The 27,945-nt window shown below is 45.8% G+C and overlaps 1 protein-coding gene across 1 annotated transcript in view; it reads right to left on the bottom strand.

Moving 5' to 3' along the window:
* The window catches only part of COL27A1 (collagen type XXVII alpha 1 chain), a 242,848-nt gene that overhangs the window by 86,970 nt on the left and 127,933 nt on the right, over positions 1–27,945 (bottom strand). Inside the window, exons 20-28 of the mRNA XM_083424399.1 lie at positions 22,184–22,237; positions 21,760–21,813; positions 20,213–20,257; positions 18,393–18,446; positions 15,981–16,025; positions 9,411–9,464; positions 5,420–5,473; positions 4,039–4,092; positions 2,182–2,235 (exon numbers count right to left, since the gene is read on the bottom strand). Coding sequence (XP_083280525.1) covers positions 2,182–2,235; positions 4,039–4,092; positions 5,420–5,473; positions 9,411–9,464; positions 15,981–16,025; positions 18,393–18,446; positions 20,213–20,257; positions 21,760–21,813; positions 22,184–22,237 — 468 coding nt within the window. The remainder of the gene's footprint in view (positions 1–2,181; positions 2,236–4,038; positions 4,093–5,419; positions 5,474–9,410; positions 9,465–15,980; positions 16,026–18,392; positions 18,447–20,212; positions 20,258–21,759; positions 21,814–22,183; positions 22,238–27,945) is intronic.

Below are 27,945 nucleotides of genomic sequence, written 5' to 3'. Positions count from 1 at the left end.
GTGGCAGGGGTACAAGCTTGAATCAATTTTAAAACAGATAGATTTATATCAACTAAAGATTTGCTTGCAGGTTTAACAGCTTGGGCTGCCATTTGAAGGAACGACTGCTTTGTGACACATAAGCCAGCCCCTTCCTGTCTTTGTGCCAAATCTGATGAATGGGAAACCTAAAGATGGGTTTTCTTCCAGCTGGTATCCAAACTAGCAGATATTTCGCCTGGTGGGCTGAAGCCACTGCGGCTTGCTCTCCCTAACAACAAGAACCACAGGCAATTTGACAAAAGGCAGTGCTCAGCTGAATTCAAGGCCTATGCATCTTTTCAATCTGGATCTTCCCACAATCCTCCATGAAATTTGGAACTGTCAGTTATGACGTCTCATTGGTCCCAGCATGGTAATATTATGTAGAACAGCAACCTCCATTCCAGATTCCCAAAGAGAGTTACTGAGCGCCTAAGGAGAAACCATGCCCTTACCTACAGCATCCACAAAACTGGAGCTGGCATCAAGGGTCAGCACAGCCAGATATCTGCTAATGCTCCACACCAGAAAGGGATCAACTGGCATGAGTACCTCTTCACTGTTGCAACCTGCAGGCTCGCCTTGCCTCTGTTCTGACCCAGGTAAGAATGGTTGTGAGAAGGAGGGTCACTAGATGACACTTAGAAATCACAAATTCAGATGTTGCTAGATGGCAACTCCTGCCATCCCTGATCATTGGCCATGCTGGCTGGGGTGGCAGGCGTTAGCTATCCTTGCAGGACAGGAACTTGTGTGCCAAGGCCCTGTGACCCAGTCATTCCCTATATGATGAAATAACCATACTAGACAGTGGGTTCAAATAGGCCACAGCTTTATCAGATACAGATGAGAATGGTTTGGCACAGGCATTGGGTGAAGCCATTTAATTAACTCTAGCCCATCTGCTGGGAGTGTATCTAAGGATAAACCACAACATGGGGAGCACTAAGACTTACATCAAATAGGGGTACCCCCAAGGGGTCCCCACTAAAGGAGTTCTATGGCTCTAGCCCCAGTCTGGCAGTCAAACTGAAGAAACTCTCCACGGTTCCCTTTAACGGGATACCCTTAACCAAGGAGGGGGCAGGAAGAGGCTACAACCCCCCCTCCAGCCAGGCCGCAATGCTGCCTGACTGTTTAAGGTAAACAGACCTACAGCCGATACATGCACACTGTAATCTGCATTGTGCAATGTACAAAAACAGCCTACGTGTTCCATAAAAGGCATACATACAATGTTACTAGCAGGTATTTCCTCATACTGAATATTAGAAGTGTTTGTTATGGCGGCTTGTTATAAAGAGATACAAGGATTCCAGAAGACTTCCGATATATATCTTAAAACAATAAACTGTGGGAACCTCTCCACATTTCCTGTTTGGAGGTCCTTAGCAAAGCACTCTTCTGAAAATTATCTGTAGTAGACGTTTGACAGTTATAAATAGACTGAAACGAAGTGGCATAGGTGCAATCAGCTGAGGAGCACCCAGAAGGAGTTGAAGTTAGAGCATAGCCTCTAAAAACATCATCGGCCAAGTAAAAACCACACCCATCAGAAACCTTAGGGCTAAAAGCACAAACACACACTAGCAATTAAGATTTGATGCATTGCTGCTCCAGATCTTGCATAAAACTTGGATTTCCCCCATTAACAGACAGCAAATCAGTGAAAGGAAGCAAAAGCACGAGATGATTGCAAAAGGATGCTGATGTCTTCTGGATGCTCCATTAAAAAGAAATTGTAAAGGAGACACTTATAAGATTTTTTCCAATGAATCCAGGGACACGTTTCAACTTCAATGGATTTTGTATGGGGGCTGATTTGTAAATCTGGGGACTGTCCCCAGGAAACGGGGACGTCTGGTAACCTTACTATAAGAGGTCTACCTGGAAATGCCCTATGGTTTTAATGTTGTGAGCTGCCATGGGGCCTTTTTGAGGACCAGCAGGCAAGGCAAAAATGATTTTATGAAGAAACAAACAAACAAATCAACAATTCCACCCAACTGCTACATGCACACACACAAAAGCCCATATCACCATTTCCCGCCATCCTTAGTAATATTTTTACTGCCTGCAATGGCCCACTGCAATTTCTTCTTTGGGACATTAAAGGGAAAATCCTCAACTGGAAACTTTACAAATTTAGCCACAACTTACCCGGCGACCTTTTGAACCTCTTGATCCTGGGGATCCACGAACTCCAGCAGGACCCTGGTAAAACAAGAAAAATGTGGAGGTAACTTGCTTACAGGATGGGGTCACATCAGGACTCCAAAACGTTTGAGTTCCATTATTTTTTAAAAAGCAAGACCTAAGTTAGATGAGCATATCTGAAATGGGAAATTTGCTATAAAGTGTAGGTGTGGGTGGAGGGAGGCACTCCAGCCCATGAGCTAAATGTGGCCCTCAAGACCTCCCTATCTTGCCCTTGGGATGCTCGCCAGACCACTCACCTCACAGTCTCTACTTCACAACTTGGCTGAACTGTGTCTTTGAACAGAGGCTCCTATTGGCTTGGATGTAGGATGGACCAACTGTGTGTGTGTGTTTAGTGGGTGCAGAACCTTTAGTTTTGCATGGCTGGGATGTAAACTACTGATCAAATGTAACAGGCCCCCATTTGGTGCTACCCACTTTTGATTCTGCCACTGGAAACACAGCCCACAGAAAGCTGCCTATGGCAGGATGCGGCCTTCAGGATGTAAAAGGTTCTGTAGCCCTTAGGTAAAATGCCGCGGACATTTGCGTTGTGCAAGTGGGTTGGGCCGTAGCTAGTTAAGCAATAATTAACCGATTCATTAGGGCTTACTTCTGAGTAGACATGGTTAGGACTGCACAGTTATTTATGGCATTTGTATACTCCTCAATCAACCATGTTCTTCAGGCAGCTCACAGTTTAATAATAAATACATATACAGTCATACCTCGGGTTACAGCCGCTTCAGGTTGCACTTTTTCGGGTTGCAGGTTACTTCCGGGTTTCGATGATTGCACATGTGCAGAAGCGCTAAATCGCGCTTTGCGTATGCACAGAAGCACCAAATTGCAACCCGCGCATGCGCAGACACGGGTTGCGAACGTGCATCCCGAATGGATCACGTTCGCAAACCGAGCATCAACTGTAATCAATTAACAACCATATTAATCAAAAACATCACCGTAACCCAACAAAATGGATCGTTCAGGCACGGGGAACCCTCACAGCTCACCAGATACTGCTAGACTACAACTCCCAATACTCCCTGCGGCTGCTGCCACCCATGCTGACTGGCCCTTATGGGAGTTAGAATCAAACAATATTTAATAATCTGTAATATGGTTTATTCCTCTCTTTATTTCCTTGTCTTTAAAGAAAAACTTCCAGCTTATTACTAGTCTATAAAATTCCTTCACCCGCCCACAGTTCAGTTTCAGAGTTTTGCCTTCTTTTTTTCCTTAACAAATTTGACCTGATCACTCAAACAACAAATCACAGAGCTCACCCACAAGCAAATATTCAGATGTAGCACTGATGGGAAGAGAGGGGAGTATGAATCTGACAATTTCTAGTTCCAGTTTTTTCTTATCTTAAGTTTTCCAAATTTACACAGCAACCCATGATTTCCTCATAAAAATCCATCAGCATTTTAGAGTGAATTTCCCCCCAATAAACAGAAGTTTGCCTGCAGTTTTGAGTAATGTGACCATTTTTTGCAAGCGATTTTCTCCAACTTAATACATTTTTGTATGTTGTTTCCATTACATTTCCTTCTTATAGATGGATTTTTGAACACCTTGTTTGGTTGGAGAACTGTACTGAAAAAACCGGACACGTGCTAGACAACTTCAAAGGGTAGCAGTTTTTGTATTGGTTCAAGAAGTGTGGATTCGGTGGTTTCTCCATAAAACGCAAGCAGGATCTAATTTATCCAGCATCCCTAGCAGAAGATAACTTATTCTCCCTTGAATAAAATATGTAGGGGCATGAAAGCCAAGGGGCACTGGGGAGCAGCAAGGAAAATAGGCTTGACTTACAGTCTGTCCAGGGAGCCCTGATTCACCAACTGCTCCAGGTATTCCAGGGTGCCCCTATATAACAAAGGAGAGAACGCATGAAGCTCTGCATAATACGTCTGTATTCATATCCAGATGCAATTCATCCATCTCCACGCTGCTTTACATAGCGCTGAATGCACCATATTTTTCCATGTATAGGACACCCCCATGTATAAGGTAAAGGTAAAGGTACCCCTGCCCATACGGGCCAGTCGTGTCCGACTCTGGGGTTGCGTGCTCATCTCGCTCAAGAGGCCGTGAGCTGGCGCTGTCCGAAGACACTTCCGGGTCATGTGGCCAGCGAGCCAGCACCAACGCAGCACACGGAAACGCCGTTTACCTTCCCGCTATAAAGCGGTACCTATTTATCTACTTGCACTTAGGGGTGCTTTCGAACTGCTAGGTGGGCAGGAGCTGGGACCGAGAGACGGGAGCTCACCCCACCACGGGGATTCAAACCGCCGACCATGTGATTGGCAAGCCCTAGGAGCTGAGGTGTTACCCACAGCGCCACCCGCGTCCCTATGTATAAGATAGCCCCTATTTATTTATTTATTTATTTTACCCCAAAATTAAGAACTCAATAGTTTAAACATCAGACAGAACCCCAGCACCAGCGTAGCAAGCCCTGCCAGTGCCTGGGGTGGTGGGAGACTGCTTTGCACACGGGCAGCAGTGGAGCGTGCCCCACCAACACCTGAGATCACCCACAGTTGTTGAGCTTTATTTTGGAGATATAGGGCACCAGGGAGGTACAGTGGATCCTGTGCATTCACCATCAGTGTATACTGTCGTACCTCCCTTTGCATCCGGGATCCGTTCCGGAGCCCCAGATGCTTGACAAAAGGGACACTCAGCAAAGCCCTGCTCTGCGCATGTGCTTCTGCGCATGCGCGAGTGGCAAACCTGGAAGTAACCCATTCCGGTACTTCCGGGTTTGCCGTGGACGTTTGACGGAATGGACCCTAAACGGGGCGGACTCAAAACGAGATACCACTGTAATATGAACCCAAATTTTGAACTAAGACTATTTAGCAACAAGCATAATCTTAAACACTGAAAAATATGGCATGTCCCTGTCTCCTGTGCAAACACACGATAATCAGGGAAGTAAATCTTGGGTTGCTTTGAGGTCTTCACAGACCCTAAATGGTCAAAGGCCTAACATGTGAAGACTTCAAAGGCTACCTGGGAAATCAGTGTGAAGATATTATAACTTGGCATGGGTCAACCACCCTCCATGCCCCCAAGCATGGGGGGGGGAGAGAAAAGCATGCCCTCTAAGTGGCAGCGAGACAGGAGACAGATTATGGCTCATCAGGCAGAAAAGGAGGCGAGAGAATGCAGACTTACTCCTTACCATCGATCCCTTGACGCCTGGTGGTCCTGGAGGTCCTACTGCACCCCGATCCCCCTAAGGGAGACAGGTGCACACAGAAGGAAGAGTAAGAAGTTCTGTTAGCAAACAATTGGCCAAGGAATGGTGGAGGGAATTGTAAAAGTGTTGTAAACCCTAAAGCCTGAAGGCATGTGATGCAGCAGCATAGACGAAGCTAAGCATGACCAGGTCTGGCTGATGCCTGAATGAGAGACCACTTGGGAAACCCATTGGAAGGAAGGCTGGATAAGGCTGGACCCAGTTGTTGCATCTCAGCCTAACCTACCTCACAAGGAGCTATTGTGAGGATCAAAACAGTGGCAGTAGTGAGGACTCCACGTAACACTACCGAGCTCTTCAGGGAGAAAGGCAGCATAGAAAACATAATGGGTTATAGCCAACATTAGTCCTACTTAGAGTAGACCCATTGAAATGAATGCATATTCCAGTGGGTCTGCTCTGAGTAAAACTACAGTCAAGTAAATACATAGTGTGAAATTCACTGTAGTGCTGAGAGCCAGTGTAGTGTAGCAGTTAGAGTGTTGGACCCGGGAAATCAGGGTTCAGATTCCCAGAGAGCCATGAAGCTCACTAGGTGTTGTTTGGCGAGTCGCTGCTTCTCAGCCTAAACTACCTCACAGGGCTGCTTCGGGGACTGAAGGAGAAGGGGGAGAAACACGTACACAACTTTGAGCTCTTTGGAAGAAGTGGGATACCAATGCAACAAATAAATAAATCCTCCAGTACAAGGATTTCTGCTTGCCCCAATGGAACAATCTCTCCTCTCCTCTCCCTGTGCACTGATTGGGGAGGCGTGAGGGACAGAAAGGCCTATTGTGCCACCAGGAACTATTGCACCAGCTTCCACTAGTGGTATGGGTAGGGCCGGCCCAAGATATCTTAGCACCTGAGGCATACTCCAAAATGCCCTCCTCCCCACCAGAGAAGAATGGGTGAGGGAATATCTACATCAGGAGTAGGGGGGCGGATAAAGATGTACATCAGGATCTGTTACTGCACCCCTGTGGATCCTGCTGCCCAAGGCAGGCAGCTCACCTTACCTCCTGGTCAGGCCAGCCCTAAGTAAAGATCTACATTGGGATCTGCTGCCCCTGTGGATTCTGCCACTTGAAGCAGTCGCCTCACCTTGCCTCATGGGTGGGCTGCCCTGGATGGTTTATTTGAATCTGGCTGATACATTGGGTGGCATCCAGTGACATCATCTGCTTGTGCACCAGGGCTTCTTCTTCCCACTGTCGCCCCCTGTGCACTCCCAAAACTTTCTTCAGCTCTTTAAAGAAGAAGGGGCATGGGCAGCGGGTGGAGAAAGAGAAGCCCCATTGTGCAAGCGGACATTAAGTCTCACCCATAAAATGCAAAAATGATAAATAAACAAGGGAGCTAAGGTTCCACAATTCTATGGCTTCAGGATGGAGCCTGCTTGAAGAGCTTAAAGGTGTTTTATATTTAACTTGCATGGTTTGTGTACATTTCATTACAAATTGCCTTGAGACTCCTGGTTAGGCTATAGGATGGGAGATGCAGCTGGGAGAATCATGCTCCATGCATCTGCATATCTGGGGGAGGCAGGGAAGTTGCTGAGGCCCAAATCTGTGCCATTGCTCAGATGTTACCAACAGGTACCACACAGCCCAGAACCCCTTTCCCTAAATGGATCTGGTGATAGCTGAGAGTCATGCATGCATAAACACATTCTGCTTCCACCCACCCCCAAACCCCTGCTTATTCAAATGTGTTAATGTATGCATGCACATAAGTCTTTCGCACACCGCTAATTTCAACAGGTCTTAAAAGCACTTGTTTGACTAGGTTGCTTAATTTTACACCAGCGAACTTTATTTGCTAAAAACCATCGGTCACCACAAAGATACGAAATATTTAGGTACATTTTAGCACACATGGTTCCCAGCACACTGCAGTCCATGTTGCACAATAATATTTTATCTGATCTGTTGGGCTGCTAAAGCAAACATGGAAACATGTATGTAGTGTTTGTATCCTCATCGGCCAGCAAACAACAATTTTTCAAGACAGAAACACTCTGAAGAATCCTCCTGAGAAACCTGTCCCCAGTAGAATTATACAGCCACACTGTACATAACTAACCTCTCCCTTGCTGCAAATGCATAAGTGACCATTAGAATATCTTGCACCTGCATATGATGTGGGCATAACTTGAAATCTTAAGCTGCTGCAAATGCCTTCCTCACCGCATCAACATATCTTAGGTTTATTTTCTGCAGATTTTCTAGATGACAAGCTTGCAGGCCTGGTGTGTGGAGTCAGCCAAGTTGGGCACCTACTGAGGCTGAAGTTCCAGCAGGAGGGACCCACTGCTGACTGGAGGCTGCTGCCCCCTGCTGCCACTCCCCTTTCAGACCATTGACTGCTCATTCACCTGCATTGTCTACCAGCCCCAAGTGGTGCAAATGAGCAATGACGGTGGGTGAGGAATAAAGGTGGAGCTACGGCAGCCAATTATACCGTGTGATGCAGTGCTTAAGGTGTTGTACTAGGACCTGGGAGCCCAGAGTTCAAATTCCTACTTAGCTATCATAAGGCTATTGTGAGGATAACATGAGAAGGGGGGAGAACCATGTGACCATCTTGAGAGCTTTGGAGGAAAGGTGGAGTATAGGCAGTGACTGTTTTAGGCACCAACTAAGTTTGTTCTGGGTACATATAAACTTTCGTGTGCATGCACACTTCTTCAAATACACTGAAACAGAAGTAACCAGACCCTTATATATAGTATATATAGAGTAGGACATAAATCTGACATCAGGCATCACAAGACAGAGATGCCAGTAGGAGAACACTTCAATCTTCCAGGACATTCATTACAGGATCTCAAAGCAGCTGTCTTATTACAAAAGAATTTCAGAAATAGACCTGAAAGAGAAGTTGCTGAATTACAACTTACTACTAAACTGAAAACTATGGAGAGAGCTGGTCTGAATAGAGATATTGGATTCTTGTCTCATTACATATGCTAAAGCTATTTTTGGTCATCTGCTTACTATCCCTTGCTTTTTTCCTGTAGGACTAATTGCAGTCATTAACAGCCATCAACAGGTTCACCATACCCATTCAGTCAATCAACCATCTCCTACTACTGAGAAAAACCCCATCCCACCCTCCCACTATATATAAGGGTCTGGTGACTTTTGTTTCAGTGTATCTGAAGAAGTGTGCACACACATGAAAGCTTATACCCAGAACAAACTTAGTTGGTCTCTAAGGTGTGGGAGGCAGTGGAAGACAGGATTGCCTGGCGTGCTCTGGTCCATGCGGTCACGAAGAGTCAGACACAACTAAACGACTAAACAACAACCAGCTACTGGACAATTTTTTAATTTAGTTCGACTGCATCAGACCAACATGGCTACCTACCTGAATCTGTTTTAGGCACGTCTGATATGTGTGTGACTATGACCATATGCATTGTGCCAAACCCAGAAGTGACTCCATAAGGTCACAAAAAGGGGCAAGGTTTGTGGGCTTTTTCAGTGCTGTTTCAAATATACGCAATTTCACTTAAATGTGTAGTGCCTTGGAACGTAACACCTGCGTAAACTGAGAGTTGCCTGCATAAGTAAAATAATAATGGGTTGTATCCAGCTAAGTTCTACTTGTAGTAAATTCACTGAAATTAATGAACCGAAGTTAGTCGTTGCCACAAATTTCAATGGTTCTACTCTTAGTAGCACAAACACTGGATACAACCTAAAAATAATATTGGGTAAGGGGGAGCCAAAAGCCAGCACTGAAAAGTTGAGTGAAAATAAGGAATTCTGCTGGATCAGGCCAAAGCCAGCCCCCCCCTAACCCAGCATCTTGTTCTCACAATGGTCAACCAGATGCCTCTTCTGGAAAGCATCCAGCAGGGCTCTCCACACTCATGTTCCCCTGCAACACAATACAGTCAATCCACTTAGCAACACATTCTTACCTTGTCCCCAACTATTCCAGGCTCCCCTACTGGACCAATGAACCCCATCAGGCCCTGAAGAGAAGAAAAAGAGGGTGACATGGGGCCGGGGCGTGGAGAGAGGGGGACAGAGAGAGAGAGAGAAGGGAAAAAAAACAGAATTGATTTTCTGGTTTGCTTGAGTCAGAGCCATAAACAGAGAAAGAGATAATGTCCTCCTTGTGGGATGAATTAGCCCAGCACCCCTTAAAAACTGCCCACAACCTCTTATTGGCTACTGGCAGGGACACAATTGCTCCCAGACTGTGGCCTCTGCAGCTCAGCCAGCTGGTCCCGCTTTAAAACCACAGTTGGGCCTTTGAAGCTCGGCGCCTGCAGGAGCCACAACACACAACAGACCAGGAACAAATTACAGGCAGTGCCACAACCATAAGCCAGAGAGAGAGAGAGATGGAGAGAGAGAGAGAGAGAGATGGTGCTATATTTATGATTTTCCTCTGCTACATATTTCTTCTCTTTAATCTAAGCAAAGGGCTGCAATATAAAACATCGGAATCTGATGGGTGGGATAGAATAGGTATCCCTGCAGCAGCAATCCAAGAAGAAGGGCCTTGAATGCATAAAGTTGCCTTTGATTACCAAGTCTATAGAGCTCAGTACAGCCTACAGTATTGACTGGCAGTGGCTGTTGAGGGTTCAGCCAGGTTTCTTTTCCAGCAGTACCTAGAGTTGTCAAGGACTGAACCTGGGACCTTCCGCATACAAAGCATACATTATATCACTTAGCTATGGTTCAAATGAGTTATACAAAAACAGGAAGCTGTCTTACTGGTCTTTCTAGCTGAATGCTATCTAAAGCAGAAGTTTGGCTCTTCAGATGTTGCTGAACTACAATTCCCATAAGTCCTAGCAAGAATGGCCAATGTTGAGGAATGATGGGAGCTGTAGTTCAGCGCCATCTGGAGGGGGCAAAGGTTCCATACCTGGGCTATGCCAGTGGCTCTCAATAATTTCAGGCAGATCTTACCAGGAGATGCTAGGGATTGAATGTCGGACCTTCTGCATGTGAAACAGCTCCAGCACTGAGCTATGTTCCTTTCCTCGCAAAAGTCAGGGAAACAGAGAAAGTTGCCTTATGCTGGGTACGGACCACTGGACCGTCAAGCTCAGTTCTGTCTGGAGTAACTGCTAGTGGAGTAGCATGGGGAGGGGGCTGCCAGGGCAATAACCCCGGATGCATGGAGGGCGGGACACTGCTCACACCGCCCTCCCTGAGCCAGCTCTGTGCCACTTTGCAAGGCTGGGATAGAATCATAGAATCATAGAGTTGGAAGAGACCACAAGGGCCATCGAGTCCAACCCCCTGCCAAGCAGGAAACACCATCAGAGCACTCCTGACATATGGTTGTCAAGCCTCTGCTTAAAGACCTCCAAAGAAGGAGACTCCACCACACTCCTTGGCAGCAAATTCCACTGTCGAACAGCTCTTACTGTCAGGAAGTTCTTCCTAATGTTTAGGTGGAATCTTCTTTCTTGTAGTTTGGATCCATTGCTCCGTGTCCGCTTCTCTGGAGCAGCAGAAAACAACCTTTCTCCCTGCTCTGTGTGACATCCTTTTATATATTTGAACATGGCTATCATATCACCCCTTAACCTCCTCTTCTCCAGGCTAAACATGCCCAGCTCCCTTAGCCGTTCCTCATAAGGCATTGTTTCCAGGCCTTTGACCATTTTGGTTGCCCTCCTCTGGACACGTTCCAGTTTGTCAGTGTCCTTCTTGAACTGTGGTGCCCTGAACTGGACACAGTACTCCAGGTGAGGTCTGACCAGAGCAGAATACAGATCTGGGAAGGGTGGTGTGAGAAGGACGCAACAGCCACCCACCCTTCAATCCCAGCCCCTTGGGAGTGTGGCTGGGATCAAAGGATGCACGACATCCTTCTCATGCTGCCCTCCTGAGCTGCTTTGCAAGGCTAGGATCTGATCAGATCCCAAGCCTCTCAAAGCAGCACAGGTCTGCTGTGTCGGTGGTGAGGGCTGGGCTGGTGTACGGTGGGGTCCATCTGCCCCCCACAACCTAGTGCGCCTCTGGTGCTATGAAAACACGCTCCGCCAGTGGTGACTGGAGGTAGTTCTCTGGGATTTCAGATAAGTCTTTCCTGGCCTTAACTGGAAGTGCCAGGTATTGAACATAGGACATTGTGCCAAGCAGATACTGTGCCCTGCGCCCATCAACATATGTAAACAGCCTTATTCTTCTACTAGTCATGGATGGATACTTGGTTTTTCTAATCATACTCACTAGAAGAGGAATGAAGGATCATGCTTACAATGAATCAGATCAACGGGCTGTGCCTACTTTCCAAGGTCTCGAGCAGAAGTCATTCCCAGTTTTGCTGTTACAAGAAATCTTTTTTATTTTTAAACTGGAGGCTGCAGAGTTTCAACTTGGGACCTTCTACATCAGGGGTGGGAAACCCTCCAACTGTTAGTAGACCACAATTCTTAACATCCCTGACCACTGGTCATGCTTGTTTAGGCTCAAAGAAAGTGGAACCGAACGGCATCTGTAGGGACAGACGTTCCCCATTTCTGTTCTACGTGAGAGCTGCTGAGCTATTCAACAGGAAGCAGTTCAAAAATAAAACTGACAACATAATAATGCATTCATAAAAATCAATCGTACAACCGCACTTGGAACATTTTCCGGACATAGCCGGAATACGGCAGTCAGAAGCAGTGTCAACTTTCCTAAAAATAGCTCAAAAACTTCATATTTCTCTTATTTTTGAGATTTCAACAACTTTGGACGAAAAAGCTCATCAACTGGCTATTTCACTTTTTGAAATATGGCAACCCAGGAAAGGTGCGGAAAAGGGCAAACCAAATTGATCAGGGGGCAGGCAAACTCCAATAACAGAAAAGGTTATTGGGTTTATGTTATTGGGTTTCAATCCAGTTAGGGCGTTGTAAACTACTGCATGCAGTTCCTGCTTATCGAACACAATGAATTCCCTGGAAATCATTTCTTAAGTGAGCATCTGCACAATGAGTTGATGATTTCCATTGATTCCTATGGGGAAATTTCTAATTCATTTCTGACCATGGAATTGTGACCCCAAAAAGCCCCGCAAACCCAAAGAAAATCCTGGAAAAAATGTTTTCTAATTTGTCCAACGGCTCCCCTTACCTCCCTCCCTCTGTTCATCAGCCAACCAACAAAAGGCAGACAATGAAGTTAGAAAAAAACAAAAAACCTATCTAACTGAATCTGTGGTGTATATAGCAAGATTTGAGTACTAATTCCTTGTGATCGGATAAGTGACTTTTTGCATAGCTAAATTTAGGGATGCGGGTGGTGCTGTGGGTTAAACCACAGAGCCTAGGGCTTGCCAATCAGAAGGTCGGCAGTTCGAATCCCCGCAACAGGGTGAGCTCCCGTTGCTCGGTCCCTGCTCCTGCCCACCTAGCAGTTCGAAAACACATCAAAGTGCAAGTAGATAAATAGGTACCGCTCCGGCGGGAAGGTAAACGGCGTTTGCGTGCGGTACTCTGGTTCGCCAGAAGCAGCTTAGTCATGCTGACCACATGACCCGGAAGCTGTATGCTGGCTCCCTCGGCCAATAAAGCGAGATGAGCGCCGCAACCCCAGTCGGCTACGGCTGGACCTAATGGTCAGGGGTCCCCTTACCTTTACCTAACTTTTTGCATAGCTAACACCTGGGGCTGGTCGTTCCCTGCATTCAGAACAAGCTGCAACCTCTGGACCATATTCAAGGGCAGCCCCAAATAGAGTGTATTAAAGTAGTCCAGGAGGGAGGGAACCAGAGCTATTCTGGTTCAGAAATGGCTGTAGCTGGTAAATCTTCCTAAGCTGAATGTAAGAACTCCTTGCCATACAGGCGGCAGAAGGACCCAAAACTATACCAACACAAAGGCTACAATGGAGTTTGGGGCAGGAGGGGGAGGTGGAAAAGAGTGGGAAGGGGGGGAGGCATTTTGACTGAACAAGCGCAACATTCTTTTTCTAATGACATAATTGGTAAGGAAATGGAAATTTTCCACAGTGATATTTCTAGACAGAAAACTAATTGAGTAAAAATAATACAGCCTGGTTTTCATACTCTCAGGCCAGTGGCAATCAGTGGAGGCCAGCTGTGTTTTCTTAAGTACAAAAGGGACCTACGTTTCTTACTCAAGAGCATGTCTGGAAGGGTCTTGTGGGGAGAGGGGAAAGAGGTGGAAAGAGAATAACAGCCACAAACAGTGTTCCATCTTCCACCATACCTTTCACCAAAGGTTCAAGAAGGTGGCACTCAACTATTATTGTTTGCCATGTAACTCCATCTGCAGAGCATTGAGACCCAAGCGAGGCACCTCGCTGGGGAGAGCATCCCATCAGCAGGGAGCCACAACTGAAAAGGCCCTCCAGAAAATCAACAAAGAAGAACAAGAGGGGGGAGAGAAAGAGGTGAGCTATATAAAAAAAAAACGGGGGGGGGGGAACCTGCAAAACAGTTGAAACAGGGCTCCACCACTGAGCAAAGAATGGCTGTAAAATATGGCTTCTAGGACAGGCCACAGAAGTTGAGTACCCCACAGCTGGTCTCACCAAAGGGACCACAGGCTACTCCTTGTGGTCACATGAGAATGAGATGACTATGTCAGAGGCTGTGAGGCTAAACAGCAGTTGGTCAGTTTGGTGGTTTTGAACATGCACACAAATGTGGGCTTTACAGCTTTTATGTCTGTGGTTCCCCCTCAGGCCCATGGGGAACTAGACTTTTCTCTCTTGAATAAGTGCCTGGCATCACAATCTACCAAAGATCCTGACGACGGATTTTAAAACAGGGATCATTTCCACGTGGGCACACGGTTTCATCTGGGCAGGCTGGCATCAATCAATGTTTACATTCCCTGCTAGACAGCTGCACACCGATTTGATCCGAATCCGTCTGGGAAATAATCCAATTTCCCCCTTTCATTCCCAGTGACAGAAGGAAACCACAATGGTTAGCTTTAATTTACTCGTCTCTTGGTGGCGTTTCCCACCATGCATTTTGAGGACAAAATACTGTACAGGGTGGGGTGGCAGTGGGGGGGTTATTTCAGGCTGCCAAGTTCAGGATTGGAAGCCTTAAAGGAATTTGTAAAAATATGAAGTTCTCTCCAGGGCAACCTTCTGAGGACCCAATGCTAGTGGTGAGTAGAGCCAGAGACAAAAGTGGGTGGAGCAATAAATGCAAACTTTATCTTTGGAAGACGCCCAGAGTGGCTGGAGGAACTCAGTCAGAGGGGTGGCATATAAACAAATCATCATCATCATTGTACAGCAGCTTGTACAATTGGGTAGTTTGTACACACACTGCTCCCTGTCTTCCGTTCAGACAAGAAAAGACATCACCTGAGTTCAAGGGCACATTCTAGCCAGGCAGAAACACTTGGGGTGTGAAACAGGGTCAGTACTGGGTTGTGTTCCAAGGGCCGGCAAAAGAGGATTGAGGGGCCATATTTAGTCCCTGGGCCTGCGCTTCCCACCCCTGGAAGGTAGGACTTGAATACAAGCCAGAGTCAGGATGAATGAACAGCAAGGATCTGAGAGCTAAAGAAGACTCAGGGCTCTACAAGTCAAGATCAGAAGCCATCCTAGAAGGTAGGCAGGAACAAAATCAACACCAGAAATGCAAGACACAGCAGAGGTCAGGCATATTTTGTTCCTCAAGCAAGTTTCAGCTGCAGCAGAAAACCCTTTATTCTCCTTCCTGCCCAGAAGGATTTAGTGGCCACCCTGACTGGGTGGAGACAGTCCAGATCTGGAAGGTTCTTTGCTGAGAAGCAGCCACCTTCAGTTCAGAGAATTACCACATGAGGCAGCTGCTGGCTGCAAGGATGCAGCTATGTACATCACTACATGGGGCTGTTGCCAGCAGTTTCTGACAATGGCTCGTCTAGACGAACTGCAATTAGTATTAGCCATGTTTAGGATTCAGATGACATACTAAACTGTGATTAACTGAAATAAGAAGAATAAGTAAAAGAAAGGGGGTGCTGCAGCTCATTCTCGTTATGCTCAGCTATGGTTTAGCATGATGTCCAAATGCAGCTATTGTCTTTGGCACTAGCTGAAGTTTTCACTCAGCAAAGACCCACAGAGAACAATCCTAAAGTTTAAACTCTGTTAGGCTAAACACGCAGCTTCTGCAGTTATAACTAGTGATGCACAGAACCAGCAAAAGGAATTCCATTTTCTGAGCCCAATTCAGACTTCATCTGGTACCTTTTGTGCTGTTGTTCCTTCAATATCCTCATTTTTGTTAGTATTAAAAGTGATAGGTATCTTTGGGCATACATGCTCCACACATGGTCACATTGCATCATGAATTTTGGAGTCTTTAAATCTACATATAACAATTTCCTGTTCAGGCACATGTACATTTTTACAACTGTATCTTCTACACTTCATTTTCCGATCCAGAACAACATTTTCCGATTCAGAACAGCAACAGCCATCAAAGCTACTGTGAACAAATGAATCACTATCATGCCATGGGGTGAAGCAGAAATGAGCAAAATGCTCTGCAAGACATTTACCTGATCACCAACTTTTCCTGGTCGCCCTGGATTCCCTGGTTCACCCTGAAACAAGACAAGAGAGAAGCACCAGAGTAGGATTACTACTTGCCATTCATGTGACACTTAAAATTTTGCAAAGTGTTTTTCAAACTTATTACTGTGACAGACAGGTCTGCTCATGAACGTAGAGTTCAAAGAAGAATTCTTTATTCACTAGAATCTCTGCTTCCCAATTGCAGACTTTCCCAACCAGATGCCTTCCAAATTTTGTTGGGCTATAACTCCCACCACCCCAGATCATTGGCCATGCTGACTGGGGCTGAAGGGAGATGCACTCTAAAACATCCCAACTCTTTAAAACATCCTGGGAGCTGTAGTTCACCAAGGGAGCTGAGAGCTCTTAGGAGGTGCCTCACAAGCTAGCAACTTTCAGCACTCTGAGCAAACTACACTTCCCAGGAATCTTGGGGTAAGTGCTATAATAAACATACAGTGCAGATGGAGCCTGTGTTGACTGAGGGCTATTTTACTCTTGGCACAGATAGGTTCCTTCCAGTTTACTGAAAGTCCGCACAGGGTAACAAATGAGAAGGAATGCTTTTACACAGTGGTGGAAAACCCGGGTGGCGCTGTGGTCTAAACCACTGAGCCTAGGGCTCGGAAGGTTGGCAGTTTGAATCCCTGTGATGGGGTGAGCTCCCGTTGCTCGGTCCCTGCTCCTGCCAACCTAGCAGTTCAAAAGCACATCAAAGTGCAAGTAGATAAATAGGTACCACTCCGGCGGGAAGGTAAATGGCGTTTCCGTGTGCTGCTCTGGTTTCGCCGGAAGCGGCTTAGCCATGCTGGCCACATGACCCGGAAAAACTGTGGACAAAGGTTGGCTCCCTCGGCCAGTAAAGCGAGATGAGTGCCGCAACCTCAGAGTCATTCATGACTGGACTTAACTGTCAGGAGTCCTTTACCTTTAGGGACTCTTACCAAGCCATATCCCTCATTAGCCCTGATCCATGCCCTCTTGAACTGATATGGCTTGGCTGGAATGCCACTGAACTATGGTAATGCCTGGCTTCCCCAGACAGAAGACTGAGAAGTTGGGTGTGGCTGAAGATATATTGGACTCTTGAGTGGCTGTAATGTAGTCTATTATACAAAGGTAAGAATCTCTTCCAGTGCTCTGCCCACCCTTGGTTCATGTGACATCCAGCACTCTCATGTGGCCCCTGGAAGGTTCCCCAGAAGGGAATGTGGCCCCTCGGGCTGAAAGAGATTCTCTACTCTTGTCTTTGCAAAACTGTGGTGGACAAATGCCAGGGATCCACTTCAAACTGTAAGTACAACATGGATAAAGGACACCCTTCCTCTCTTCACACACTACAGTTTTCACCACAACACAATAATGTGACACAGGCTCAGTTCAGAAACCACAGTAAACCATGGTTTGAGTTTCCAAACATACAGAGAAAGCTGCTTTGCTGTTCTGGTTTCCGATTAGGGTGCTACAGCCTCGAGAAGTAAAACAAAGATTGTAACTCTGGTTTGCCATTTCAGACTTCCTACAGAGGCTGGTTTATAAGCACACTCTAAGCCACAGCTGCTCAGTTTGGAGGCCATGGTTTGTCAACACAGACAACTTATTAAGACCACAGTTAAGCTCCCTTAACCATGGCTTGATGTGATCTCTGAACTGAGCCATGAAGCACAGAGGAGCAATAAGGCTCAGCAGAGCCTAGGTCTTCTGGGCAGGTCCAGTATTGCTCCTATATTCAGTACAGCACCTAGCACCTAGCGCTAACAAAAAAAAATTAAAGAGTAGCAGAGATTTAACCAAGCTGCAAATGTATGCTGAAAATCGTGCAAAGGGCATGGTTGCCTGGCAGAAAAGCATCCAATTAGCACAGCATTTACACAGGATGTGGTAGTGGGGGCCAGGGGGGAGGAAAAACTCTTGTGGCAACAGCAGCTGCATTCTCTCGGGTGCCATGCTCCATGATTACAGAAAGGCTGCTTGGGATGCCTTGTTGTTCTTCAGTTTCAAGAGTTACATTTTTTTATCTCTGGAAGGAATCGGAAGGGGAGAGAAGCATGCCCTAGAACTATTTTGGGGGGGAGAGGGGGAGAGAGAGAGAGATGGAGAAAATCCAAAACAGATTGATGGAAAGAAAAAGGATGGCGGTGGGAAGGGAAGACATTTTAAAATGGTTAATAATAAAACTCTGTGGCTTCCAAAAATATGCACCATCATTCTTTCTGCCACAGAAACCACCATGAGTTGGAATTTCCAGAGCAAGAAAGAATAGTAAAAAATGGCCATTTGAAGCGACTTTCAAATGCACAGCATGTTGAAACTTAAGCAGAAGGGTTCCCTGGATTTTAACACCAAGTTTTACCCAAATGCCTCCCTTCTTGTGTCTAAAACAAAGCCATCTTTACCTTTAAGCCATCAGGGCCTGGTTTGCCTGAAAATCCTTTCCTGCCAAGTGGACCCTGAAAAATGACACACACAAACAAGTGAAGAAAACACTGTCAGGAACGGAAGCAAGAGGCACTGGAATCAGTACAAACATGATTGCTTTATCTGTAAGTTGGTTTGGACTATGTAAGGTCACATCCATGCCATACACTTCTTCTCCCAAAGAATCATGGGGATTGTAGCTTTGTGAGGGGTAAAATACAGTGCCCTGGGGGAAACCATACGCGTTAAATGTGCTTTGAATCCCATGGATTTGACTTATGAATATGACTTAAGGTCACATTTTTTGGGGAGGGGGGAGCAACTAATAAATGTAAATCACCATCATCATGCGGGCTAGAACCTCCACAGCTGCCTCAGCCTGAGTTGGATAGAATTCAAGATGGTGGTGCCAGTGGAAAACCAGGTCACCAAATTAGTCAGCATGGCCTCAAAGAAGCCTTTGTGTAACCTGTCAGACCAGTCAGGAACTGGGAGAAGGTTGAAAAAACAAGATGGCCTGACTCTGACCCCGCCCCATGAAGGTTATGGATTAATTAAAATAATTCAGTCCCTCCTTTCTGTATGTTCTCTCAAGCCAATTTAACCATTAGTTTTGAAATATATTAAAATGGTGTGTGTGTGTGTGTGTGTGTGTGTGTGTATACCCACCCACACCCAGTTTTTTAATAATATATATATATTCATTACAAACAAAGCAACAATGAACAAAAAATGAGGACCAACTGAAATAGTTTCACTGAAATAACAGGACCTTGGCCAAGTATCTAAAAGCAAGCAGGGGGCAAGCCAAGTGCATATTCTGGGGCAAGGAGATCTCACAAAGTGGACTCTACTGCTGAGACGGCTAGGGATATAATTGGTTTGGAGAGGTTAGACAGGTTTCGGGTTGGGAGAGATGGTGAAGGGGTTCTGAGGGGGAAAGGAGATACACACTGAGGAGACTATCCATAGGGAGAGGACAGAGCCTCGCAGCTGGGATAGGGAGACCAGGCTGAGGGTCTGGGGAAGGTGTCCAGACAAAAGTATGCTGGGAGGGCTGAGTCTGAACCAGGAGAAACAGATCCTATGGGAATTCAGGCTCCCTGAGGGGTCAGTCTAGCCAGGAGGGGAGAATTCTTCTAGGTACTGAAGACTCCCAACCCAGTGGCAAGGGGAGAGGAGATCCCCTGTAATACAAGTTATAATATCTCAGGTGTGGGATTGATAAGAGAGGGGGTAACAGGGGGGAAATGCCCCTCACTCATGAACCAAAGGATTAAGCTGTGAAGGAAGTGGTATAGTGTAGAAAGTATTGTATTATCTAAGTGACAGACACTGATTTGAACATTTTACCATTTCTTCTGGAAACCTGAATATTTATCTACCTGAAGTGTACCAACTGATGTTTAGTAACGGATGTTTAAGAAGAGTTGTACCTATAATTTTGTGTTTAAGCATAAGACATCTTATAGTTAAAGTAAATAAGTTAAATTCTACCTGAAAGAACTCGTTTCCTGGCCCACTTTGTTTAATAAAACTTTTTGTGTTCGTTTGATTAACTTCTGCCTGATACTCTAAATCAATAAGTTTTCCCTCACTAGATAATCTGGGGTAAATTATAGAAATCTGTATAACTGGTGTACCGTGAGGTGGTCACACTAAATATAATTGAGGGTTGGCCCAACGGCGCCAGGGTGAGAAAGTGCCATTGTGCCGTCTCACTAGCAAAGCAAAATAAAAATTTAAAAAACTCCCCACACCCACCCACAACAACGACAACCCTCTTCATCTCTCTTACCTCTGCCCCTGGGATACCAGGTGGTCCCACTGGTCCTTCATCACCCTGGATCACAAAAGGAAAATGGGAGACAGGTCAAAACAGGGCTGTCACCCAGTTAGGCAGTTAATTCATAAAATGGGTTTTGTTTCATTCATTAGTAAGTTGCAGGAGAGCAAAGTCAAGTAATTATTCTATAAGGAAAAGGCATCTTCTCTCTGGGTTGTATCTAATGCTAGTCCTACTCAAGAGTTGACCTATTGAAAGTGATGAGCTTGATGGACTTAAATTCATTAATTTCAGTGGTTCTACTCTGAGTAGAACTGAGTTGGCTTACAACCCTTTATTATTTTTAAAAGATGAAAGCACCACCTGGTGCAACTACTGCGAAGTATTTTCCTGGAAGAGGGAAACAGTACATCAGAAAAGGATCTCAGGATTGCCATGAGTCATCAAGGTGGTTTGGCTGCAAATTAAACAAGAAAGGCAAATGCAAATTTAAACTGCATTAATCAAAGTGGAACGAGGTCAAAGGAAGGTGAGGAAGATGGTCAGCAGGAAAGAAAGTCCTGTGAGGAAAAGCAGAAGGAACAGAAGAGACTTCCAGCCCCCGTTTATGGTGGACTAAAGGGCTCTGTCACCCTTTTAAAAAGCCGAAGTGAACTTTTGCAGTTTGGAAAGCAATGGGAAAATTAATTGAAAAGTGCAGGAAGGATGAATGGTTAATGGAAATGCATATAAACAGCCCACAAGGAAATCAGTGTGAAAGCAGGATGAATGCTCACTGTTGTATACCTGCCCCACGAATCAGGAAATAATGCTCTATCAAGACCAAATATAATTTAACCTCCAAGTCAGCTTTGTGCAAGTGAATCAGGATGACCGCTCAATAAATATTTTATTTATTGCATTTATGTCCCACCTTTATTCAAAGAGCTCAAGGTGACATACATGGTTCTCCCATTCCCAGTTTTGACTTCACAATTACCCTGCAATTGGGCTGAGAGGCACTGATTGGCCCAAGGTCCCCCAGTGAGTTTCCTGGCTGAACCCCTGACTCCCAATGTCCTAGTCTGGCCCTCTAACCTCCATACCACCACCGGCCCCAGATTAGTGGTCTGGAGGGACCCAGAGGGGGAGATGGGGGGAGGCATGGCATCTCTCTTGCAAAATATGTAGGAGGCCCATGGCTTGTTCTCTACAGCCTCAGAGAGCAGAACTTGATCCTAATGGGTTACAGGATGGGTTGGACTGAACATAAGGAGACACTTATTGTTCAGAGGGCAGTTTGGCAATGGACCCAGTTGCCAGAGTGGTGAAGGTCTCTCTCTACCTCTCTTCAAGCAGAAGCTGGCTAGGGAGAGCCACCTGTCAGATTTCTTGCATCAAGCAGAATTGGAAGGCGGCTGGACTAGATGATCTACAAGACTGTATAACTCTATGAAAGAAAGGAAGTTTGCTTAAAGCAGGAAAGGTATCTGAAGCCATGGCCAAGCCAGTGCCTTCCAGTAGATTTGGACTGCACAGCATGGCCAAAGACATGTCAGCATCTCCTGCTCCTCTCTTACCTCTTGGCCAGGTAGTCCCCTGGGGCCAGGTAACCCACGTGCTCCTGGTTTTCCCTGCAACAGACAAGGGGGAGAGTGGGGAAGGCTGAGAAAAAACACACAAGCTTCCAAGGGCTCATCGAAACACAGAGTGAAAGCTGCCTTCCAGTGTGTGTTGCCACAGGACGGCATCCAACATCAATTCTGTTGCAGATTGAGAGGGGAGAGAGACCAAGAGAGAAAAAAGAAATCTGTTCCAGCTCTCTTGGAGCCATCTCAACACAAACAAGCCCTAAAAACCAGAGCTCTGGCCATGACTATCTGCAGGGATCTCCAGGATTTTTCCTCTTCCTCTCCTTACCCAGCCATTCTTTCTTTGGTTCTTTCATATGCACTGGCACTTGCCAAGAAAAATGCAAAGCCTGTTTATTTCAGCACCACTCACCTTAATGCCTTCGGGGCCATTTTGTCCTGGTGGGCCAATGTCACCTGGAAAGCCCTAGAGAGCATCAGACAGAAATGGTGTTAAAACAACAAGGTCCCCAAGCTAAAGCTTCACACACTAGGCTTTGGGAGAAGAGAGCTAGCCTGTTGCCTGCTGAAATAAGCCAGGGTCACTGCAGTGTAGCAAGACCAGCACCAAAAACATTTTTGTTGGTCAACTCTTGTTTTGCCTTGTATCTGTATACTTAAGCCTAGACTGGAGGGGGGTTGTGTGTGTAATGTTGATTTTATTCTGTGGTTGCCAAATTGTTGATTTTTTGCTTCTTCTATAGGTTGAGGGAACACTGAAGCTAGGTCCACTATTATAGCTAGATATAAAGGCTTATTCAGTGGAGTGACCAAACACACTCTCTCAAACCATAGGGCCTTAAGTGGCTGCATGAAGTTACTATACAGTACATACGTACAAACATCATTTTATTTGTATACCACCTTTCAAACCATGCTCAAGTCTGCTTACAACATGGAAAAACACATAACTGCAACATAACAAAGTAGAGATAAATAATAAATAAAACACATCAAAAATACACAACCAGGCTGATCCATTTCCACATAAATCATTCGATCTTAAAACAGAGATACAAAAAAAAATAATATCAGTAGCAACAAAAACCAGAAAACAATACCCCACTCTTAGTCTGTTCATCAGCCTCAGCTCTTGCAGCTGGAGTCAGTTGGGACCCTGTCCTCCCAGGCCAGGTGGAAAAGGCCAGCAAGGCAGGGAGCAGGTTTTCCTGCTTACAGTTACTAGGTCTGAACCCAGTAACTAATCAAAATAATGTCTGTTCTTTTGGTTCTTTTGCCTATCATATCATGCCTAAAATCTGGGGCACTGTATAAATAATAACTTGCGGGCACTGGAGAGCAGGCTGATTCGGATTGGGACTTGGGGATTGTGGGGAGTTGCTCCCAACTGTGGTCTCAATTTGGTCAGGGGAGGGACATGCCTGCTAATTGGGGAAGAACTGCGGCTCAGTGGTAGAGCACCTTCTCTGCATGGAGAAGGTCCAGGTTCCATCCCAGCATCTCTAGGTAGAACCAGTCAGTGTGGACAATGCTGAACTTGATGGACCAAGGATCTGACTCAGTATAAGGGAACTGTTGATCTTCCCATTTGCATGCGATGGGAAGAACATTCCATTGGATCAAACAGCGAGTGTGGAGCCCCAATCCAAATGGTTTAAAAACCCAAGCCTACTAGCAACACACACCACAGACCCCATCCAGACCATGCGCCCTACCCCCACTTGCAATCTACTTCAGAAATCTGCTAATTGCATGAACAATATCTTATCCCGGAGAATATAAGAGCCTGGAGAAGAGAAGACTGAGAAGTGATAGGATAGCCATCTTCAAATATCTCAAGCGCTGTCTCATAGAAGATGGAGCAAGCTTGTTCTCCCCTGCTCTGGAGGGTAGGACCTGAACCAATGGATTCAAGTTACAAGAACGGAGATTCCGACTAAACATTAAGAAATAACTTTCTGACAGTAAGAGCTGTTCCACAGTGGAACAGTCTCCTTTGGAAGGCTGTAGACTCTCCTTCCTTGGAAGTTTTTAAGCAGAGGTTGGATGGCCGCCTGTCAGGGATGCTTTGGTTGATATTCCTGCATTGCAGGGGGTTGAACTAGATGACCCTTGGGGTCCCTTCCAGCCCGATAATTCTATGAATGTGTTGTTTGTTCCTTACAATAAATCAATCCTTCTTTGTCATGAAAACTTTCCCCTTTCTCTCAGCTAAAGATGTGCTTATGTCAGCAAATGTTTCCTTGGCACGACACAGCAAAGGCAGTCCCCATTCAATTCTTTCCGCATTTAGAGTCAGCAGCTAGTCATGTTTTCTTGAACAAATAAATCAAAGCATTGCAAGCTTGACCAAGAAGAGTGGGGGGGGGGGGAGCAGACTTGGCATTGCAAATGGAGAGGTGACGACATGCTCATTAGCTAGAGCACTTGACGTTTAACACCAACCCCATTTTTCGCCCACAATCCATTCAACTAAGGAAACAAAGAAAGCCACAGTCCAAGCCAATATTAACAAAGAGAAAGATTATCAAGTGATACCACTCAATGGAGAGCTGTTCCAGACCCAGAAAAATACCAGGACGTTGACTGGGGGGCGGGGGAACTGGTGGTGTGAGCCAATATTTTAAACCATTCTCCAATGATGCACATGTCTTTCTAAAAGAACTGGTGCTGACCTTTAAAGCCCTAAATGGCTTTGGCCCTGTATACCTGAAGGAGCGTCTCCACCCCCATTGTTCAGCCTGGACACTGAGATCCAGCACTGATGTTACAGGGAACCAGGCAGAGGGCCATCTTGGTAGTGGTGCCCTCCCTGGAACACCCTCCCATCAGATATCAAGGAGATAGAGAATTACACAATTTTTGGAAGGCATCTGAAGGCAGCCCTGTATAGGGAAGTTTTTAAGTATTGATGTTTTATTATGTTTTTATGTGTGTTGGAAGCCACCCAGAGTGGCTGGGGCAACCCAGCCAGATGGGCAGGGCATCAATAAAAAAATGATGATGATGATGATGATGATGTACCAAGAACTCAGCCAGAATCAGAGCAGAGGTCCATGTAGTTCAACATCCTGCTTCCCACAGTGGCCTTAAACATGCTTCCAGAAAGGCAACAAGCAGTGTCCAATTTTCTTTGTCTCTCTCTCACACACACAGCCAGTGTGTGCCCTCCCACCCCACTGGCAACCCAGTGCCATTCTGCCTTCTCTGAATGTGGAAGACTCATAACTGTTAACAGATCTGCCCTCCGTCAATTACAAACTGGTCCAGGCTAATGACAGCTCAATCCTCCATTAATTACAATGCCACAAAGCCATCAGAAGTGCTCTTCTGGATCATGCCAAGGGCCCATCTATTTCAGCATCCTTTTCTCGCAGCAGCTAACCAGATGCTCATGGCAAGCTCACAAGCAATGCAGAAGTATTCCCCACACCTGTGATTCCCAGCAACTGGTATTCAAAGGCATCAGTGGTAGTTGGTATCCATTGGGACTGGTGGGGCAGAAGGCAGGGGCACCAACATCAGGTGCAGCCAGAGCCAATGATAGACAAGCCTACAGATTCGGGTTTTGTCCCCATCCTCCTCCCTGTTGAGTCCTACAAAGGGAACATTGAGACTAAGGTGGAGGAGGAGGAGGAGGAGGAGGAGGAGGAGGAGGAGGAGGAGGAGGAGGAGGTTCGCAGCCTTGGCCACACCTTGGCTGGGGGCACTGCCCCATTTGGCCTTATGAACTAACCTCCACTAAGAGGCATACTGCCTCCAACAGTGGACAGAGAGCACAGCCATCATGGCTACAAGCCATTGATAGCCCTTAACCTCAATCTAAGCCAGTGGCCATCTCCACATCTTGTGCTGGGGCTGGCATCAGTCCAGCCCTCTGACACTGTTTCTGCTTGGTATCGCTGCCTGTTGACCTGTCCTCTGAAAGCATATGCAGAGTGACAACAGCAAGTCTACTCCTTATTGGTCAGGGATGGAGAACCTCTGGCCTTCCAAATGTTGTCAGACTACAACTCCCATCATCCCTGACCAATGTTCATGCTGCCTGGGGCCGATGGGAGTTGGAGTCCAACAACATCCAAGATAGCTCAGTTGGTAGAACATGAGACTCTTAATCTCAAGGTCATGGGTTCAAATCCCTGTTTGGCAGGAAGCTGGAGTAGATAGATGACCCTCATGGTCCCAACTTTACAATTCTATGAACATCTAGGGGGCCACAGGATCCTCACTCCTGTTTTGGGCAATGATATGGCTTGGGCTCACAGGGAACAGGCAATTGAATGAGTAGCAGTGACCTTGGTGAGGAGGAGGAGGAGGAGACCCACTCAGTGAAGGCATCCCTCTGAGAGCATCTTGTCTGGGGGCCTGCAAAACCTGGAGCTGGTGCTGACTCATGGTAATGAATTCAGTACATAAATACAAGCCTGTATGAAAACATACTTCCTTTAGTCCTTCCTGAACCTATTGCTCATCAACCTTTGGCCTGCCAGATGTCGTTGGACTCCAATTCCCAGCAGCCTCAGCCAGCAAGTCTAGTGGTCATGGGGGATGTGAGCTGTAGTCCAGAAACATCTGGGGGAGCCACAGATTCCCCATACCTAGCATGCCCTGTCTATCCCAACTGCAGAATTAGAAATCAATTGCTTCATGTTGTTAATGGTGGAATTTTAAACACTGTGTGTGTACATGCTGTGTTGCTACAATTCTGCCTTTTTAATTTTATTGTTTCATATTGCCTTGTGGTTTTTCAGTTTCATTGCCTGATTTATTCTTTTGTTCATTTGTAAACTGATTAGGGACTGTTTAGTAGTAAGCAATATATAAATATATGAAATGAATAAATATCCTTCAATTGGAAGCCCCAAGTTCATCTTTAACAGGGATGATTAAATGGTGCAATTCAAACCCCATGAACACACTGAACCCAGTGGAGTTTGCTTTAAAGCATGGACATTGTTGTTGTTATTTATTATTTACACCTATTCGGTCTTTTTATGTAAAGAAAACTCAAAGTGACCTACAATATAGGAACATAGGGCAGGGAACCTGAGGCCCTCCAGGGGCTGCTGGAGCCCAGCCAATGGTCAGGGCTGATGTGAGTCAGGAGTTCAGTAATATCTAGAAGGCTACAAGTTCCTCACTACAAAAATGAATATGCATAGGATCAGATGCCGCACCTCATTCCATGTATCATTTTTTTGGGTGAGACTTACCATAGGAAATGTCTCCCTCATTGCCCCAGTAACATAAAATATTCTATGGACACAAAGGTGGCTAAGATCCCATCGGCTCTTCCTACCCCACAGCCCCACTCCCACCAGAACTGTGACATGGGAAATATTCATACTACCAATAGGACTCTGCCTTATACTGAGTTCCTCCAGCTCAGCAGTTTCTACACAGACTGGCAGCACAATTTAATCCTAGTGCTAGCTAGAGATGCCGCGGATCAAAGCTGTGAATGTCTGCCTGCGAAGTGGATGCTCTATCATTGAACTACAGCCTCCCCCACTGACTGTGACAGCTGTACAGTGGTATGTCGGTTTACAGATGCTTCAGGTTACAGACTCCGCTAACCCAGAAATAGTACTTCGGGTTAAGAACTTTGCTTCAGGATGAGAACAGAAATTGTGCGGTGGCAGCGGGAGGCCCCATTAGCTAAAGTGGTGCCTCAGGTTAAGAACAGTTTCACATTAAGAACGGACCTCCAGAACGGATTAAGTTCTTAACCTGAGGTACCACTGTATATTACTGGAGCAGTGCAAGAGGTAGGCAAGGGAGGGGGAGCAACTTTGCACCAGCAACCACATTGCAAAAATAACCGAAGGACCTGGGCTTAAATTAGCCTTCTTCAGGAAGATAGGTGGCGCTCTTTAAATATTTAGTGTTTCATCCTGTTCCTTATATAAAAGAATGATGGACGCTACTCAACCACTGCCTCATCACATACATGAACAAGAGGAACTGTAGTAAACTTCACAGAACAGCCATTCCGAAAAATATAATTCATTGAAACTAATCCAGAACCTCACCACAAGCTTTTAAGACTCATATTTTGACTATGGCACAAACTGTTTTGATGCATCCAATTTCATAATATAAACCATTTCTCTTTTAAACCTATCCATGTTCTCCCTTTCCTCTCTGACATGTTTATAGGATGCTAGTTCAGCC

The sequence above is a fragment of the Podarcis tiliguerta genome (assembly GCF_965153285.1).
Source record: "Podarcis tiliguerta genome assembly, chromosome: Z".
Taxonomy (NCBI): Eukaryota; Metazoa; Chordata; class Lepidosauria; order Squamata; family Lacertidae; genus Podarcis; species Podarcis tiliguerta.
The sequence above is the reverse complement of the archived record's forward strand: the minus strand, read 5'-3'. Positions and strand labels throughout refer to the sequence as shown.